General features: G+C 40.5%; 2 protein-coding genes across 2 annotated transcripts in view; both read left to right on the top strand.

The window, feature by feature from the left end:
- Ppp1r21 (protein phosphatase 1 regulatory subunit 21) overlaps positions 1–1,160 on the top strand; it is a 124,016-nt gene extending 122,856 nt beyond the window's left edge. The window contains exon 22 of the mRNA XM_021253834.2: positions 978–1,160. Within this exon, the coding sequence (XP_021109493.1) occupies positions 978–992 (15 nt within the window). The 3' untranslated portion in view covers positions 993–1,160. The remainder of the gene's footprint in view (positions 1–977) is intronic.
- Positions 1,025–19,325, top strand: Ston1 (stonin 1). The gene is made up of 3 exons (XM_004839419.3): positions 1,025–2,942; positions 9,163–9,365; positions 16,339–19,325. Exons 1-3 carry the CDS (start codon positions 1,025–1,027, stop codon positions 16,411–16,413), a joined length of 2,196 nt encoding a protein of 731 aa, XP_004839476.1. The 3' UTR covers positions 16,414–19,325.
- The last annotated feature ends 286 nt before the right edge of the window (positions 19,326–19,611 follow it).

Below are 19,611 nucleotides of genomic sequence, written 5' to 3'. Positions count from 1 at the left end.
GTATGCATATGTATTTATAACTGTTACGTATCTTCCTTGTGAATTGGACCTTTCATCATTATAAAATGCCCTTTTCAGTGTCTTGTAACAGTTTTTGACTTAATGTTTATTTTTTTGGATATAAGAATGCCCGCTGTGGTAGCTTTCTGTTACTATAAGAAAATATCTGAGGTAATCAACTTAAAAAGAAGAAAGGCTTCTTCTGGCTCACAGCTGTAGAGGTTTCAGTCCATGTCCATTGATCTGTTGCTTTGGACCTGTGGCAGGCAGCACCGTCATGTGGGGCACATGGAACAAGAAGCCCATTTACCTCAGAGGTTGTGTGAAAGAGAGGGAAGGGTGGGACTCCAGAGCTCCTTCAAGGGCACACCCCATGGATCTGACCTCCCCTCTCTGGGCCCCACCTGAAGGCTCCACATTTTCTCAATGGCACCAGGAGCTGAGGGCCATGCCTCAACACAAGTGCCTTTGGGCATATTCCAGATCCAAACTACATTCCCTCTCTTCTCTATTTTGGTTTCTCTTTGTGTGGAGTATCTTTTTCTGGTCTTCACTTTCAGTCTGTGTGTTCTTAAGCCTACAGTGAGTCTCTGGTAAATAGCACCTAGTTAGATTGTTGTTTAAAAAATTTATTCAGCCATCAAAATAGTTATTTTTTAAGCATTTTTTCACATTCAGGATATATGTGTGCTTTTACATCTAAGTATTTCTCAGAACTAAGGACTATAGTTTTTTTTGTTTTTTTTTTTTGGGCAGTACTAGAGATTGAACCCAGGGCCTTCACACTCAACTACATCCTCAGCCCTTTGTATTTTTATTTTGAGACAGACAGGATCTTACTAAATTGCCCAGTCTGGTCTTGAATTTGTGATCCTCTGACTTTAGGCTCTCAAGTACCTGGGATTACAGACATGTGCTACTCTTCCAGGCAATAACTTTTTACTTTGTGTTCTTGTATTCTCTTTCTCTTTTAACAGAGACAACGTATCTGATTCCTTGGTAAAACCGCCACCTAATCCTGAAGATGTGTTCCACGAACCCAAGCAATTGGGTCACTTTTGATGATGACTCTGCTTTTCAGTCTCAAAAGTCAAGGCATTTCCCTCTGGAGAATCAAGGTGTCTGCAGACCAAATGGACTGAAGCTGAACCTTCCTGGCCTCAAAGAATTCCCCAGTGGATCATCCTCGACCAGCAGCACCCCTCTTTCCTCTCCTATTGTCGATTTTTACTTCAGCCCAGGACCGCCAAGTAATTCTCCTCTCTCTACACCTACCAAAGATTTCCCAGGTTTTCCTGGCATACCTAAAGTAGGGACTCATGTGCTTTATCCTATTCCAGAATCTTCTGCAAATACACTAGTAGGAGCAGGTTTTTCCTTATTGCCTGCTAAGCCAACCTGTTTATCCCAGGCTTTCTTACCCAGTGACCTCTCTTGTACAGTTCCAGCTCCCAAAGTAGGTCTTCCAGGTGAACTTTGCCCTCAGCAGGCTGAAAACACAGGAGTTCAAAGTGATGCTTCCCAGTTTCAATATTTTCAGGAGGACTGTGCATTTTCAAGTCCATTTTGGAAAGAAGAAGGCAGTGGTTCTCAGTTCACCTTTGACCCCTCAGGAAGCAGAAAGATGTTTTCACCAAGAGACAAGGGGATTCCAGTTGATCAAAAAAGCCTAAATAAATGTTCACTCAACTACATCTGTGAGAAGCTTGAACACCTCCAGTCAGCTGAGAACCAAGACCTTCTTGGCAGTGTGTCTATGCAGTGTCCCTACGCTGAAGACTCTGCCTCTTCCTTTGTCCCCCACACGCTCTTCAGGAGTCAGCCCAAAGCTGGATGGTCTTTCATGCTGAGAATTCCTGAGAAGAAAAACATGATGTCTTCCCGTCAGTGGGGACCAATTTTTCTGAAAGTTTTACCTGGAGGAATCTTGCAAATGTATTATGAGAAGGGGTTAGAGAAACCATTCAAAGAGTTACAGCTCAATCCACATTGCAGGCTTTCTGAACCCAAAGTTGAGAACTTTAGTGTGGCAGGAAAAATCCATACTGTGAAGATTGAACATGTGTCTTACACAGAAAAAAGGAAATACCATTCTAAGACGGAAGTAGTTCATGAGCCAGATACAGAACAGATGCTGAAGTTGGGGTCCCTGGAGTACCGTGACTTCCTCGACTTTCTGATTACTGTGGAGGAGGAGCTGATGAAGCTACCAGCCTTTTCAAAACCAAAGAAGAACTATGAGGAGCAAGAAATTTCTCTGGAAATTGTGGACAACTTTTGGGGTAAAGTCACAAAAGAAGATGGGAAATTGGTTGAAAGTGCTGTGATAACTCAAATCTGTTGCCTCTGCTTTGTGAATGGGAACACGGAATGCTTTTTAACCTTGAACGACCTTGAGCTACAAAAGAGAGATGAATGCTGTTTTGAAAAAGATACAGAAAAAAAGTGGATTGATATTCTTGACTGTCATTTTCATAAGTGTGTGAAAGAACAAGAATTTGAGCAAACAAGAATCATTAAGTTTGTGCCTCTGGATGCCTGCCGGTTTGAGCTGATGCGGTTCAAGACTTTATATCATGGGGATGATCTTCCATTTTCTGTGAAGTCTGTGGTAGTAGTCCAGGGGGCATATGTGGAGCTTCAGGCCTTTGTCAACATGGCCCCGTTGGTTCAGAGGCCATCCCACGCCGGGTCCTTGAGGAGCTGCGACAATGTAATGATACACTTTCCTGTCCCGTCTCAGTGGATCAAGGCCCTTTGGACCATGAATCTCCAGAGGCAGAAGTCCCTAAAGGCCAAAATGAACCGCCCAATGTGCCTAGGGAATTTACACGAACCCGAATCTGAACCTGTCATTCAGGTCACTGTAGGGTCAGCCAAATATGAGAGTGCCTACCAGGCTGTGGTGTGGAAGATAGAGCGGCTTCCTGATAAAAATTCAAGTAAATATGCAGCACCTATGTTGATTTTCATGGGAAGTAGATTAAATATTCCCCCCCCCCCGGGGTTTAAACTAGGCAGAGACAGATGGTCACTTGTCAGCTGAGGTCATGCTTATGTAGACAGGTAGGAGAGGGACATTTAGTCAAACAGCTGGTTTGTTTCCTTTTGTGCCAATTTCTACCAGCTATGTTTAACATTTTACATCTTTTTAATATCATCAAAATTACCATCCTAGGTTAGGAATTTGTTGTGAATGATGGCACTAAGGGAGAATTCGTGGATGTCCGTGGTTGGCCTTCTTGATAGCAAGCTCAAATATTAAAAATGTATCTAATAAATCTTAGATTCCTTAATTCAGCTGTAAACATCTGCCATCCATGAATATACTTAAACATTTTCTTTGTATTCTCAGCCAATATAATTTGTTCTTTAGGTTTTGCTTCTTGATTTTTGAAATAAGACTGCCTTTCATTTTTACTCATATTGATTTTTGGCTCAATTTACCCATTTGATCACCTCAACTTGTTTTAGAATTAGGTAGATACAATCTGAGCATTAAAAATGCAGTTAATTTTTAAATTTTGCAAAGGAAATAATCTAGAAGTTCAGAACTTTGAAAACAGTCTTAACATCATGTTAATTTTAGAATAAGTTAGTAGATATAATAAAACAAAAATGCAAATTTTGAAATTAGAGCTATTCCTCTTTATGTTGAGGTTTATTTCTAGTGAAAGCCTGGACTATAGGGGTAAATTTGGAGCACGTTTGGGGAATCTAAGTTGATTGATTAACTGATTGATTGATTCATTCATTTATTCATGTCTTCACGGAGCACTTACTGTGTACCAAGTGCCGCATCAACTGCTGGGGATAAAGATGGATAGAAACTGATCGCTGGCCCCTAGTAGGTCACAGTTCCTCTAGTCCTGCAGAGGAATTTAAGCTCATCTTAGGCCTCTCTTGGCCATGGACTTCAGATGAAGTATTTTTATTGTGGGTGATGGCAGTGAATAGCAGTATTTCTCAAACCTGGCCATACTTTAGAATATCCTGAGGGCTTTTAAATAATCTCCATGTTCAGGCTCACTCTGTGCCAGTTAAATTGGAGCCCTTGGGGCAGGGCTCAGGGTACCAGGAGGTCTGAAGAGTTCCCAGGAGGACCTCCCATGCAGCCAGGGTGGGAACTCTGCCCCCATGAGAGGGGTGGTGGGGGAAGGTTGAGGGACTTCAGAGGAGGTGGCCTCAGGACAATGAAGAGACTATGTGTGGACATGAGGACATGAAGGAGCTGGGACAGGTCAGGGTGTCTGTCTGGCTTGAGTGAACAGGAGAGCAATGGTGCTGTTAGCCAAGATAGCTTGAAATTCCCTTGTCTCTCATCCCTAGAATTAAGTATGTTTTCCAGCCTGGTTGCATGTTGCAATCATCAGAGCTTGAAAAAACATACAGGTTGAGTATCCCTAGTCCAAAAATATGAAATCTGAAGTGCTCTAAAATCCAAAAATTTTTGAGCATTGACCTGATGCGATAAGCAGACAATTTCACACTATGAACCCTGTTTTATGTACACAATTATTAGAATATTTTATAAAACTGCCTTCAGTCTGTGGGTATAAGGTGTAGATGAAACAGACATGAATTTGCCGTTGAGGGTGGGTCCCATGACCAAGATATCTCATTATATATATGTAAATATCACAAAATCCAAAAACAATCCTGAAACCTTGTCCCAAGCATCCCCAGTAAGGGCTACTCAAGCTGTATCCATGCTCGGGTCCCTTCCGCTACCGGTCAGACTCTGGGGTGAGGTCCAGTGGTTGGTGCTTGTGAAAGACACTCCTACAGCAGCCCGGGCAAGAGCTGCTAACTTGGTCACTGTCTTGTGACATTGTTCTGGCCCCAGGCAGGTGCCACCTTCCTACCCCATGTGTCCTTGTCTTCTAGAGCTCTGTTATTCTCCTCCCCTGCTCTTTTCCAGCAGTTGAGCTCACTGAGAATAATGGTAAGAATAGACATTCCCAGAGAGATTGGCTGGACCCTATCTTGCCTGCTGGGGCTCTTCTTGCTTACTGTCATGGTTCCAGACACACGTGGAACCATGGTGTACAAGGTTCTGGTCAGCTGTACAGTGATGATGCACCGAGTAAATCCTTTAGGGTCAAAGGTGCTTTGTTCAGATTGGGTTTTAACCCCCCGGGGGCAAGGCATGAAGGGGAGTTCTTCTGGGTTTCCTCAGCACTCTCCCTAGACATCTACATGAGGGGGTGGGCGGGTAATGCGGACAGCGAGAGGTCTGGGCTCACCACAGTCTAATTTTCCTCTTGGGATGAGGCATGGAAAGGAGAAGGAAGGTTGGGACCAAAGGGAAATCTTTGTCACAGGGTGGTGCTTCTTAAACTGTGCAGGACTGCCTTGGTGATAGGTAGACTCTATCAGCCCGTGTTTCCAACTCACTGCTGTGGTCCTGGGGCCACATGTACTGCAGTTGAGCCTGGATGCAGCGCGTTTCTCTAGATGACTTTCAGATCAGTTGTGTGTTTAGTGAACAGGATTTTCTTTAAAAATCTTTAAAATATTACCTCTTATGTCAGTTTCTGAAAAACTTGTACTATTGCAGAAATACTTTGAACATGGAAACTGAAAGAAAAATATGAACTAGTGTACTATGCCTTAATTAAATTTTTGCTTTGCCTTTCTTCCTGGGAATTTGTGAGCTCAAGCTTTACCTGCGATGTCAGGAGAGGTTGGAATTACTGCTGGTCCCTAAAATGGCTCTCTAGCACCTCATCAGTGCTGAATATTGCTTTTTTTGGGGGGGGGTACTGGGATCGAACTTAGGACCTTGCACTTGCAAGGCGGGTGCAGTGCCACTGAGATAAATCCCTAGCCCAGAATGTTCCTGTAACAGCTATGTGGGCATATCTTTCTTTCTTTCTTTCTTCTTTTTTGGTACTGGGGATCGAACTCAGGTCCTTGTGCTTTCAAGACAGGCGGCATAACCACTGAGCTAAATCCCCGTCCCAGGGCACATCTTTCATGGTGCATCAGTCTAGCTTGGGCAGTAGCTCATAGACTTCATATTAAGGTGTGCAGGGCAGTAGCTCATCATTCATACTCAAGTGTGAAGGATGACAAAGGAATTTCCACCAAAACAAAAAGAGAGAGAAAGGGAGGAAGAGAAAGAGAATGAGGACTCAGTTAGCCAAAGGAGGTGAAAGGTGGCCCAGAATTAGAAGGGGGAATGGAGGTGGAGTTGTTCCCCTTTTCTCTTTTTCCTTTGCTCTGTGTCATCAGATTTTGGTTGCTCTCTCCTCCTCCATTTGTGCTGTTCTCTTGCCATTCATTTCCTTTGACCTTCAGTAGTTCAGTTTCAGATGTGAAATACTTCGGTTCATCGGGGATTAGGTATCCAACAGACAGACCTGAGGAGATTTTGGATAAGCATTTCCCATGCTAGTGAAAGATAAGTTACTGAAGCTCAAGGGTGCCCACTTGTGGTTAGCCCTGAGACAACAGGAATTTCCTCTTTCACTTAAGAAAGGGTCATACAAATTAATGTGTTTCATTTTGGGAGATTTATATGTGCAAATTACATACTTTGATCCTTCCCCCACCATTTTGCCTCTCCATCGTCCCTAGTTTCAGATTTTTTGAACATGAATGTGAGTGGGGATGCAATGTGTATATTTTGTTCATATCCATTTATTGATGCATGTGACAAATAAGGGCTAAGCCTCAAACATGCTGGCCTTGTGCTGGGGACACACATGATTCCTATACTCATAGGACTCGAAGCTGAAAGGGGGAGTGGGTTAGTAAACACTGCAGAGTATTTACAGTTTTCAGGAAATGTGAAAGGAAGATGCTGTTTTATCTTCCACCAGCTTTTTAGAAAAGCAGGCAGAAAGGTTTTGTTTCTAGCATTTTTGTAGTATTAGGACCTTCAACTTGGATTTAATTTTTTCCTTCAGTTTTTGTTGCAAATCTTTTCCTATAAAATGTGAATATCAAATTAGATCATCTCCAATGTCATTTTCAACTCTACACGTGTAGAGTTCACAGCTATTTTATTAGCTAAATTACAGTACTTAGATAATAATGAATGGATTTCCAGCCGAGTAGAGCTTGTCAGAGTAATAACACATGAGCAGCAGGTGCCACTACGAGCCATTCCTGCCCTGCTCTGTGGTTAATCCTCACCCCGGCCTTAGAGGGTCAGGTTGTCACCTTTACCCTCCTTGGCAGAGGGAAGCCAGCCGAGGCTGGAAGGTGAGTAGCCTTGCAGCTGCAGCAATAGGGAGTGGCCTCAGGGTGCACTGGGTGTGGAGGTTGTGTCCCCACCCTCCGGGCCTGGGGAGCCCCGGGTTAAGTGTGAATGAACTTGCTGCAGCCAGAAGTTAGGAAAGGATAATGGATGGCGGGATCTCAGTGTATGTGTGGGAGGAAGTCGTGATTTGCCTGCGGTGCTGTGGGTAGCCAGAGCCCCTCTGAGGCCACTGCAGTCCGACCTTACGTGCAAGTGATAGAGATGGCTAATGAGCATCTGCTGGCTAATTGATGGATGACTTTTACAGCTTGGAATTCTATTAGTCTCTACAAGAAACAGGTTGTAAGGAATGAAAGGCAATTTGTCTTTTAGGAATTAAGTGAAATCCTTTAAACTTTTGTTCTTGTGCCTACAGCTATACTCTGATGAAAATGTTCTTTTAAGCAATGTCAGTGGTACAATAATTTAATCTGGCTTTAGAAATTACAGTCATCTCATACATTTATTTAAGAAAAGATAACCACATTGGATATGTAGATGTTATGAACAATGGGATAAGGTCATGGTCATTTGTAAAGTTACTGCAGTGAAAGTATTTTTTGCCTCATTATAACAAACATGCACACATGTACACACACTCAATTTGAGTGACCCACCTGAAATCTTTGATATGAACAATATCCCTTATGTTGTAGTTACTTTTCTCATTGCTGGGACAAAATACCCAACACCCAAAGTGAAAGGAGGAAAGGTTTATTTCACCTCACAGTTGTAGAGGTTTCCGTCCATAGTCGGGTGGCTTCAAGGCAGTGTGACATGGCAGAGGAGAAATAGTTCATGGCAAGCAGGCAGGAGACTGCAAAGCAGCAAGCAGCAGCAGCAGAAACTGTGCCTCTCCTTTTTTTTTTTTTGGTAGCGGGGATCGAACTCAGGTCCTTGCGCTTGTGAGGCAGGCAGGCGACAGAACCACTGAGCTAAATCCCCAGCCCCGTCCCTTTTTATTCTTTCCAGGCTACTTGCTTTTTGGGTGGTGCCATCTGCACATTACTCCCATTATCCACACCCAGAACTATGATAAACAAATCAGTGGGCTAATTTTGTAATCACACACCCCTTATCTCCCCCAGCACTACACCCTTAATCCCAGCACCACACACTCTAGATGGAGCCACCTCTGAAAAGTTCGATCTATGTCCACATGAGGCTTTGGGGGACATCTAGACACAAACCATAACATTTGAGCTTGGCACAGGGCCTGACCTGGCCCAGTATAGATGCTCAACTTAGAACAGATATTAGATTGAAACATTGAAGGCAAATACATCCATCTCTACTCTGTACCTCTGTTCTAGTCAAAGCTTTTCAGAAGCATGAGTGAGAATTTCAGTAGTGAAAAACAATCTGTTTTACTGAAAAAATAATTCTTCACTTGGAATATTTTCTGAAATGTAATAATATCTTAAGTTTCACTTTTAAAATCAGGCTTCTCAAAATAATATGACCTAATTGGAGCAGATCTACTCCTAATTGGAGTAGATTGTGCTTTGCATGATCTACAAGCACAGGGGTAAGAAAATGAATGAATGAAGAATTATTGTAAGAACTTCTTCTGTCTACTTAAGAGAAGTTTTCACACCTCAAACATTGTGGCCAAATAATTATGTTTCATATAAATATTTCTCTTTTAATTAGAGCAAACAGTAATACTTGTAATTGAAAACATTTTTAAGAGTTAATGTGCGCAGGTGTATTGTAATAAAGTTGCACTTCTTTTAGAGCTGGTACTTGCATAGAGATGGAACTCTCCTACTTTGTGCATAATTGTGGGTTTGGATGGACTGTTTTTAATATGGAATTTGTACAGCTACAGCACTCGTGGAATTGCAGGTGCCTTTTATGTTCAACAGAAATGTTCAGTGACCACTGAAATAGTTTGATTTTGTTTCCTCAAGGTCCTGATCATCCCCACTGTTTGTCGTACAAACTAGAACTCGGATCTGACCAAGAGATTCCTTTGGACTGGTATCCATTCGCTACTGTTCAGTTCTCCATGGCAGACACCTGTGCCTCCTGGGCGGCGGTCAGGTCTCTGGGGGTGGAGAGCGATGTGCAGCCACAGAAACACATCCAGCAGCGAGCTTGCTACAGCCTCCAGGTACATCCCCAAGCCCTCCATTCATGCTGGAATGTCCAGAGCTGGGTCCTGATTTGGCTTTAAATATTTGCTTTGCCTTCTTGACTGACTGTATGAAATGATATTCAATCTAGAGAAGTGCTCAGCCATGTAAACTAGGTGATCCATATTGAAGAGTACTTGTAAGTCAGCTTTCAATGGAAAACAAAAAATATATTTGTATCTTAGAAGCATATTGATAATGAAAAGTATGCTAGAATAGAATTTCCCTTGCCAGGCATGGTGGCACATGCCTGTAATCACAGCACGTGGGAGGCTGAGGCAGATCGATCGAAGTGAGTTTGAGGCCAGTTTGGGCTACATAGTGAGACCCTGTCTACACACACACACACACACACACACACACACACACACACACACACAAAATAGAATTTCCCAAAATATATTATGTTTTATATAATTTTTTTCCAAGGAAAAAGTAAGTTGGGAAATACCACACACTAATTTTTTTTTTAATTTTTAATTTTTCCATTAAGTTTATTGGTACATTTTAGGTATAAAATACAGTTACATTCATCATTGGGATCTTGTACCTTTACATGAGTCTCTTGGTTCTAATTTTTTTCCCCTTCCCCTGCGCTCCCTTCCCTATTTACAAAGACTTTGTTTCCATTTTTTTCCTTTTCTCACAGTTTTTCTTTTCCCTTCTTTCTTTTCCCCTACCCCTCCCACTTCCCCTGCTCCTTTAGACCTTTTCTTCCTATTACACAATATCAATTATACATTTTTTATAAAATTACAATATCAAGATCTAGGAGACATTACCACAGATTTTACAGAATTTAAAAAGATATAGAAAGCATATTACAAAAATCTTTTTTGAAATAAATTTGACAACTTCTATGAAGTACCTTGGAAGACAATTAATGAAACTGACTCTGGAAGAAGTATAAAATTTGAATAGCACCTATTAAAGTATATTCCTAGCTTGAAAACCTACCTATATGAGAACAGGCTCATATACATTTTAACTGATAAATTATATCAAACATTTTAAAAAAGAAGGAACTCTTCTCCCTTCATTTTAGGAAATCAACATTGTGCTAATACTAAAATTGGATAAAGATAATAGAAGAGAAAAGTATGAACATAAATAAAAATTTGTTTAACAAAACAAACTATTAGAAGTCAGATCTGGCAAAATCCCTATAACAAAACCAGAAAGTGGATTTGTTATAGGGATGGCAGTGTTGGTTCAGCATTGGAAGATCCACCCCCAAAAGTCATCATTTTAACAGAGGAAAGGAAAAAGCCATATGATCCTGTCAGTAGTTGGAGAAAAAGTATTGGACTAAATTCTTTAGCTGTTCATGGTAAAAGCTATCAGGAGACTAGAAGGAGAACAGAACCTTCTCAACAGATAAAATATCTCAACAGATAAAAGACATGTACTCCATACTTCCAGCAAAAGCACCTTATGTGAATGGAAAAGATACAATGCTTTCTCATTAAGGTGGGGAACAAAGGCAAATATGCCTACTCTTCATCTGTCCATTAAACTTTGAAACATAGGCCCAAACCAAAATAGTCTGGCAATAAAAATAAACAAATAGCATAAGATTGGCAAGGTAGAAGTAAAGTCTTTATATGTAGATGAAATGATCATCTACAGAGAAACTACTAAGGAATCTCTAGAACTTGTATTTGAATTTAGCAGGATTAGAAAACACAAGGTATATATAAATATTCAGGTCTATGTATACTTTGTATAAATGAAGAATTGGATATTGAAATTTAAAGTTATGTAGGAATACAAAAGACCTCAAAAAGTAAAAGAAAAAAAAATAACAGTGTTGGAAGATATTTATTACCTAATTTTAAGACTTCCTCTAAAGCTGCAGTAATCAAGGCAATGTTGGCATAAGGAAAGACGTACAGATCAATGGAATAAAACAGAGAATCTAGAAACAGAATCACACATATATGGTCCACTGATTTTGAAAGATTATTTAACATTAACATTTTATAGAACATAAACTCAACTCAGGAGCAGAGGAAAAGATAATGTTTTCAACAAATGGTACTAGAACACCTGGTATCTGTATGTAAAATATTATCCTCAATCCTTTATTTTCATGCTTAAAAATAACTTGAAAGGATCTATGAACCTAAATATGAAAGACTAAAACTATAAAACTTTAAGAAATTATAAGGGAAAAATGTTCATGAATTTAGGGTAGGCAAAAATTTCCTAGGATACAAAAAACATGATTTATAAAAGAAAAAAATTGATAAATGAGATTCCATCAAAATTTAGAACTTTAAAAGACATCATTAAGAAAATGAGGCCGGGGATTTAGCTCAGTGGTTTCGCCGTCTGCTGTGTAGGCACAAGGACCCGAGTTCGATCCCCAGTACCAAAAAAAGAAAATGAAAAGTAGTCCTTAACCAGACCATATTTATAATACATAAACCTAAGATCAGAATATATAAAGAACTCTTACAGCTCATTAATAGGCAACCCAATTAAAAAGTAGACACAAGAAGATGATAAACAGCCAGTACAGCACAAGGAAAGGTGTGCAACACTAGAATCAGAAAAATACTAATCAGTACAATAACAAGATTGTATTATACACTCATTAGGAAGATTAAGTTAAAAGTTTTAAAAGAACAAATGTCAGCTTAAGTGTGAACCAGGTGGAACTTTCTAATACTGCTAATGTGAATGTAAAGTGATAAAACCATTTTGGAAAACAATATAGAAATTTCTTGTATTACTGTTAAGAACCAACAGTTCTGTTCTTAAGTTTTTAATTAAGAGAAATGAAAACACATGTTCACAATAGATTTGTACATACAGGTTGACTGTCCCTTATCTGAAATTCTTGGGGCCAGAAGTGTTTCAGAATTTGGTTTGAAATCCACTTGATCTGCAAAGAGGATAGCTACTCCTGCTTTTTTTTCAGGTTCCTGTCACATGGAGTATTGTTTTCCACCCTTTAACTTTCAGTCTATGAGTTTCCTTTTGAATTAAGTGTGTGTCTTGTATGCAGCATATTGTTGGATCTTGCTTCTTGACCCATTCTGCCAGTCTATTTCTTTTGATTGGTGAATTGGGACCATTAACATTGATGGTTATAACTGATACATACTGACTTATCATTGTCATGACTTTTTCTTTGTGTTGAATTCTCCCCTTTGCATTTAGTTTCTTGTCCCCCCTGCTGGATTCATTCTGCTGGGCTTCCTTGGGTTGTGATACTCGTTGTCTTTTCCTAGGATATTGTCTAAAATGTTTTGGTGTCCTGGTTTGGTATTCATGAAGTTCCTCAGGTGCTCTTTGTCATAAAAGTATCTTATTTCTCCATCAATTTTGAAAGATAGTTTTGCAGGGTTGGAGGCTGAGTTGGAGGATGTTTTCCTTTAGGGCTTGAAATATGTCACTCCAAGCTCTTCTTGCCTTAAGGGTTTGTGTTGAGAAGTCTGCTGTGATTCTGGTGGGCTTTCCTTTGTATATGATTTATTTCTTTTCTCTAAGTGCTTGTAGAATTTTTTCTTCTGTTGGGTTTCTGGAATCTTAACTATTACTTGCCTATGTGTAGATTTTTTTTGATCACAGCTAGTTGGAGTCCTATATGCCTCACTTGTCTGTATGTCAAGTTCTTTTCCCCTGCTTGGGAAGTTTTGTGCCATCACTTCTATGAACAGTTTTTTTATGTCATCTGCACTCTCTCCTGTTTCTTCATCGACTCCGATCAGTCTTGTTATTCTTCTTTGCATCATCTAGCAGCTTCTGGATTGATTTCTTGTGGCCCCTTACTATTTTAAAGAAATTTTTCTTTTCCTGCTCACTAATTGCAATCTTAGCTTCTATATCTGAAATTCTCCCCTCACACTGGCCCATTTTGCTGTGTAAACTTTCAATGGAGTTTTTAATCTCCTGCAAATCTGTTTGCATCTGTTTTATGGATTCCATTTGTTTCCTATGTTGGGCTTCCATCATGTTCCTCAGCTCCTCTATTTTTTTTTTTTATCTGTGTCCACTCTAGATTTATGAATCATGCCTTGCACTATGGGCAATCTCTGCTGTTATCTCAGAAATTATTTCTGATTTCATTTTTTCCAGATCCTCTTTTGTTGCCAGTTCAGGGAGTCCAGGTGGTTGAGTATCAGATTGTTCCAACTCATTTCCCTTTGCGGTTGCCTTAAGTGATCTGGAAGTGTGGTTTTGAGACTTGTTTTACATGTCTTTTCATTTCAACAGATGCAGCCTGCTTTGCCTTTGTTGAGACAACTTTTTGCTCACCCAGTGGTCTTCAATTCTCAGCAAGCAACAGAGCTGCGTTTTCTCTGCTGCTCATCAGTATGCTAATTCCTGGGTTCAGAAAGGTCACCTTCTGGATCCCTGAGCTGACCTGTTGTCTGGATGGGCTTCTGGCTGGGGCCTGTGCACACTTGGGATGGTATCTAGGTGTGCCATTAGCTAGGGCCCCTATGTAGCTATTGTCTGGGAGGGCGTTTGGCTGGGGGCTGTGCACCCCAGTTCCTGTTGTGTGAGCAAGCTTCCGGCTAGAGTCTCGCGCGCACTTACTGATGGTATTGGGATGAGCTTCTGGGGGTTGCTTCTGTGCCTGTGCAGCTCTTTTCCAGGCAGGCCCTTATCTTGGACCGGTGTGCCCCAGCCTCTGGGGTCGGGGCAAAGCCCTGGCTGGGATCTGCTTGCAGCCGTGCTGCTCTGGTCCACACTGCTGTTCCCCCAACTAAGGTGGTCTGGTGTGCATTTATTGTAGAGATTTTCTTCACTTTTCTAGTGGGCATTAATTTTCATCAGTGAGCCTCAGAGAGGCCCTCTTTCTGTTGTTCACTGCCACTCTTATCTTCTCAAGCTCAGAACAGTGTCCTTTATGACCCCTGCAACTCTGTGGTGTGGATCCAGGTAATGGCTCGGCACAGTGGGTGTCAGGGGAGAGGGTTTGCTGGCGCCCCTGTGGCTCACTTCCTCAGCGCTCTGGGGCGGTGCACACGCTAACGTTAAATAAAGGCTGCAATAAAGAAACTTGTTAAACTTAACATAGTTTCCCCCAACCCATTGCCTGTGGAATCTTGTCTGGTGGTATGTGTGTGTCAGGTGCATATCAGTATCTCATGGAGTAGTGCTCCGTGGAGCATGTTTTGGGAAATGCTGAGTCACTCTGTTACAAGAGTTTTAAATGTTCACCATCAGTTCTGCCGCTTGGACTAGATGAATCAGAGTGCCATACACTTACTGTTTCTGAACTTACTTTTCTCTCTTATCATCAAGGATGGTAGATATATGGAAAATTTTGCCATGGAGTTCCTGAAATATCTTGAAATGGTGACATGTTCCTGGTTTTGTTTAAATATTTTTAAAATCAGGAAATATTTCATAAGTCACAGAGATTGAAGAACGCATAACAAATACGTGCTTAAGTTTAAAGTTTATACTGTGATTCTTGTGCCTCAGCTCAGTAGCTGGGATTACAGGTGTGCATCGCCATACCTGGCTGTGTTTTCTTTTTGTCTTGGATGTGAACAACACTTACACTTTCTGACAGCATTTTAAAGTCTACATGTTGTTGGAATCTCAGCCATGAGTAATGCCATTCTGATTTCATTTCTTCCTTTTGAAAGTACACCCATTGGTGGTCCTATGATGTGCATTATGGTCAGTGTTTTTTGGACCATATGTTGAGAAGTGTATGTATTGGAGTTCCATGATTTTTCCCCCTATTGTTAAAACTGATGGCAAGATGCTGCCTGGGAACTATGCTGGCTGAAGAGAGCTGCTTTGCCCATGGTCACATTCCTTTGGATCAGCCTGAGTCCCCTTGTGGGTGGATGCACCAGCTGGGGCTCAGTCTGTGGACCGCAGTGGGGTCTGCCTCCCGGGGCACTGGCAGCTACCTTTAAGATGCTGCCCTGCAGCCTGCGGCTCCTGTATCTGCTCTGTTTCCTCCCAGCCTTCACTCTTCCATTAACTGCGCACAAATCTTCACTCCAGAGATGCTTCCTGGGGCCTGGACCTATAGCACTAGGAGTGTGAGTGTGATGTGGGAGTGATGTGTGGCTCAAGGGCAGAGAGGCTTCCTTTACACTGAGTTTCTCCTCATCGACTGTGCCAGGCTTGGACAGTTTTAGTAGGAGACTCCAAGTGACATAAGGAAGCAGCTTTAGCTTTAATAGCCTTTGATATGATCGGCACCTGGTGGCTGCTTCAGAACGCTGCCCTCCATGTAACACGTGTCTGCTGCAGTGAGCAGGTGCCAGGGATGGCTACAGATGCAAAGATGGCGACCAGGAGATGAGGGCCCTGTCCTTATGGAGCTTCCAGTGGGGGAAACAAAAAGCAGTTAGTAGATGAACAGATAATACAGTTTCAACTACCGAGAGATTCTAGAGAGGAAATAAACTAGAACAGCATAGGGAGCAATAGGGGCCTCTTTATCTAGGGTCACCCAGGAGGGTCTCCTGGAGGTGTCATTTGAACTGACATAAAAATGATAACTGGCAGAGAACTGGGTTTCTAGTGTGTAAAGTAATTTGTTTTAGTTAGATAATTCTGGGTATGTTATAAACCTCAGGTGGGCTAGGGTATATATATGATAGTTGGGGAGGGGGGATAACTAATCACATGCCTTGCCAGGTTTGCAAGCATTTTATCAAAAATGTATATTCTACATATGAAATTAAAATGAATTCATATTTTAGAGGCACTTTATAATAAAAATAATGATGAAAACTATGTCTGACTTAGAGTTTTTGATTTGGCCCCTGAGGGAAGGATTTATGGCCTCCATTGCCCCACACAAGAGCAGAGCATCCCTCCACAGCCACCCTGGAAGGGTATTGGGCTGTGTCTTGGCCGAAAGCTGAAGTGGCTGTGGCTCTGCCTCATGTGCAGAGGACTGAAGCGGCATTAGGACTGCACTGTGTCTGCTAATGTGGCCTATGTTTTGCTTCTGCATAACAGGTTGAAATAGAAAAGAAATGGATTAAAACAGATGGAGAAGACGCCGGTAAAGCTGGTGGCTGCGTCACACAGTAGGAGCAGCAAGAAGAGATGCTGATAGCTGCTTGTCAAATCTGTAATTCACAGAAACTACAGAAAGTTCAGAATTCCGTGACTGTATGAAAGAGTGGAAATGTCTTCAGAGTAGTGGGCTGAGGACAGGTCCAAAGGCTGTGTTTAGAGAAGTTTAGACCTAAAACCAAACCATCTATGTTTTATACTTCTGATATATTTTTGCCGTTTGGGTTTGATCTAAAACAAACCTGTAATTTGTGTGATGTTTTGCTTCCTATTGAAACTCAAAGCATTGTTATCCAATGTGTGCGTGACCTGGTAGCCAGCATGGCTGAAGGGTTTTTGACTTTTTATTACTCAGTGGCTGATTGTTTTGTGCTTTGGATTACCTGAACACCATAACCCTCCGTCTCTACCTCTTCTTGCTATACCAGAGGGAAAAGCACAAAGGGGACATAAACTAAAGTACTTCATTTCCTCTCTTCCTCCTTTCTGAAACATGCTTAAGAGGAGAGTGATATTGAAACAAACTGCAGGCTAAAATGCAGATTTGGAAGTATCTGTGGTTTTGAATTATTTCTATTCCTATCCTCTGGCCACATTGATAAATAATCTTTGGCTGTATTTGGCATCTGTCTTTCCCTTACTAGGTAATCATTTTTGAAGTGTCTTTATATTCTGGTGTGTGTGGCAAAAGAGCTATTTCTGTTGCTATACATATTTTAGTACAGGTCACTAAGACACTCTGCCCTTTGGCTGGTGGCAATCCTTTCAAAAATGGAGTAAGAGTGTTGGACACTAGTTAAAATATTTATGTGGATTAAAGATGAATTTTTAAAGCTCATGAATATTGTTTTCTAAAAGTACACTCTAAGAATATATTTTGATAAAGTATTATTTGTAATTAACACAAGCCTCTCTTGAGTAGAAGTTAAATCATATTATGATTATTTTATGCTTGTGCTGCTATCATGCTGTTTTATGCTAATCCTGCTTAATTTTAAGTGTTTTTCTTTAAGACATGCCTAAAGTAAAAGACACTAGATTATTTTACCTAGATTTCTAAGAGGAAACATTTCTATTCCTCAAAGCAGGAAATGACTATAGTAGTTTAGTTTCTCTTGAAAAACCAATGGCACTAGCAGTTATAATTCTGCTTATAATTTCCTTTTAATATTTACAGTGACAGGTCAGAATTTAAAGATGTATGAAATCAATATTCGTAGTATTTTACAAAACAAACTATATTCTAAGTATTTTGAAAAACAAACTCCTCCAGGAGATAGTAACACACCTTCAGTTTATGTTGAGTCTTGAATATGATTGGGAGGCATTTTTCTCTATTTACTAGATTTGTTTTCAGTCAAAACTGATATAATGTTCTTCCAAATAACATTTATTTGTTGGCCTACAGAGTTTATTTCCTATGTTTTATTTAATATTGTATTGCATTCATTTTCATCTGTTCAAGTAACTTATGATGGTCTGTATCAATCAACAGATTTTATTGCCCTTTTTTTACTACAAAGGCACATATTGCAAAAATCATGGTAAAAATGAATTGATATTGCTCTTTTTAGCTTCACTTGAGGTATTGTTCATAGTATCACATGCTGAAGACTCACTATGTATAGGAGGGCAAATCTGCACATGCGCGTGCCTGTGTGTGTGTGTGTGTGTGTGTGTGTGTGTGTTTAAAAACCCCGCCATTTTTCCTCATCATCTAGCAAGGGCACACTCTGGCATGGCTTCTGTCGTCTCAGGAAGATAGAGATGGACCAGATCTGATGCTGCATAGTGATCCCAGGGAAGTTAGCTGGTTAATTGCTGCCATTCTAAGTGTGCTGTCTGGGATCCTGCCCATAAAGAACTCATTTAAAAAATATTTACACCTCCAAATAAATTCAGCACGTGTTCTGTTCGTGCTTCGCAGGCTGACTAGTGTCTGTGGCACTTCACTTCTGAGGTTAGTTACAAGCCACCCAGCTTTCAGGAGCATCTTGAAAGTCAGTGTTGGAAATAGAGTAACAAAAGACTGACTAAAGCCCAAATTGAGATTCAGCCACAATGCAAAGGTTGATAGCATTAACAGCAGGGTGCTACAGCATAATTGTTAATTTGCCCATCTATTAGGACCTTAAATATTCATTACTTAGTGTTAAATTAACATTCTGTGTGGAAATGAGAAGCTTTTGAATGCAATTTTTCTGACCTTAGAAATGGCAGGCAATCAAGTGTGAATATAGTGTCAGGTGAAAAATCTGGTAGGGTCCATTTAGATTTACAGATTAAGAAGTAGAATCTCCTTAGCCAGAAAGTAGATAGTGACCTTCAGAAAACCTCTGCTTTTAAGGGAGGAGAGAGGGAGTAAAACCACTCATTTTCTAGCATTTTAATGTGGGCTGCTTTATGAAATGGACTGTTTTGGAGTCATTTGCTTGATGGTCACCATGGCAGACTTCCAAGGAGATGATGGTTTGTGACAAGTCCCTCTGCTCTAATGGTCTGATCTGGTCACCTTACCACAGTCTTATTAATTGTGTGAATGCATTCATAGCTCCATCATTACATAATCAATTGTGCAGGTCTGAATTTAAGAACATTCTTTATTCTCTGGGAGTCATGATAGTTTATCTATTAAGAAAGGTATGAAAAAAGGGTATTTTTCCACTGAATAAAGCCTGGAATTTTTGACTTTGTGTATTTATTACACAGCTTTAGGACTTTAGTTGCCTTCATTCTGGAGCTGTGCTTTTTCTTTTAAATTCAGTTAGAAGGCCTACCTTAATATGACTATTATAATGTTTTACTCAAAATATGACTGTGTCCTATCAGTATGAATATAAAACAGATTGAGCCTTACTAATCATGTAACAAAGTATTCTGTAGATTGACTATTGATTTTTCTAAAATTAAAGATGTATTTCAACTAATTCTTGCTGTGCTATGGGCTTATATCTTTTGCAAGGCCTGGGGCTATTTTTTAAAGGTGTGAAATCAATTTCAATAACCTTCAACAATCGACTCTCTGTCAGGCATATGTACACAATTTCACCATTAAGGAGTCATTGAACATGGCGTCTTGGCATATCCTAGAAAAATAACACCATCCAACTCTAATTGATGGTATTATGAAGGATGATTCTTTGAAGAGCCTGCAATCCTGACTCATCAAGATATAAAATGAGCATGTGCATAAGATTTTATTTAACTCATTAA

Source organism: Heterocephalus glaber, unplaced genomic scaffold, assembly GCF_053883595.1.
Source record: "Heterocephalus glaber isolate CG9 unplaced genomic scaffold, H.glaber_assembly_v1.0 deba00001457, whole genome shotgun sequence".
NCBI lineage: Eukaryota > Metazoa > Chordata > Mammalia > Rodentia > Bathyergidae > Heterocephalus > Heterocephalus glaber.
This window is presented reverse-complemented; position numbering and strand designations above follow the sequence as displayed.

Excerpts from the sequence above, each read along its gene's own strand:
- Ston1 (XM_004839419.3), top strand. The coding sequence starts at position 1,025 with ATGTGTTCCACGAACCCAAGCAATTGGGTCACTTTTGATGATGACTCT. Across the intron at positions 2,943-9,162 it reads GCTTCCTGATAAAAATTCAA|GTCCTGATCATCCCCACTGT; the intron begins GTAAATATGCAG and ends TGTTTCCTCAAG. Across the intron at positions 9,366-16,338 it reads GAGCTTGCTACAGCCTCCAG|GTTGAAATAGAAAAGAAATG; the intron begins GTACATCCCCAA and ends TCTGCATAACAG.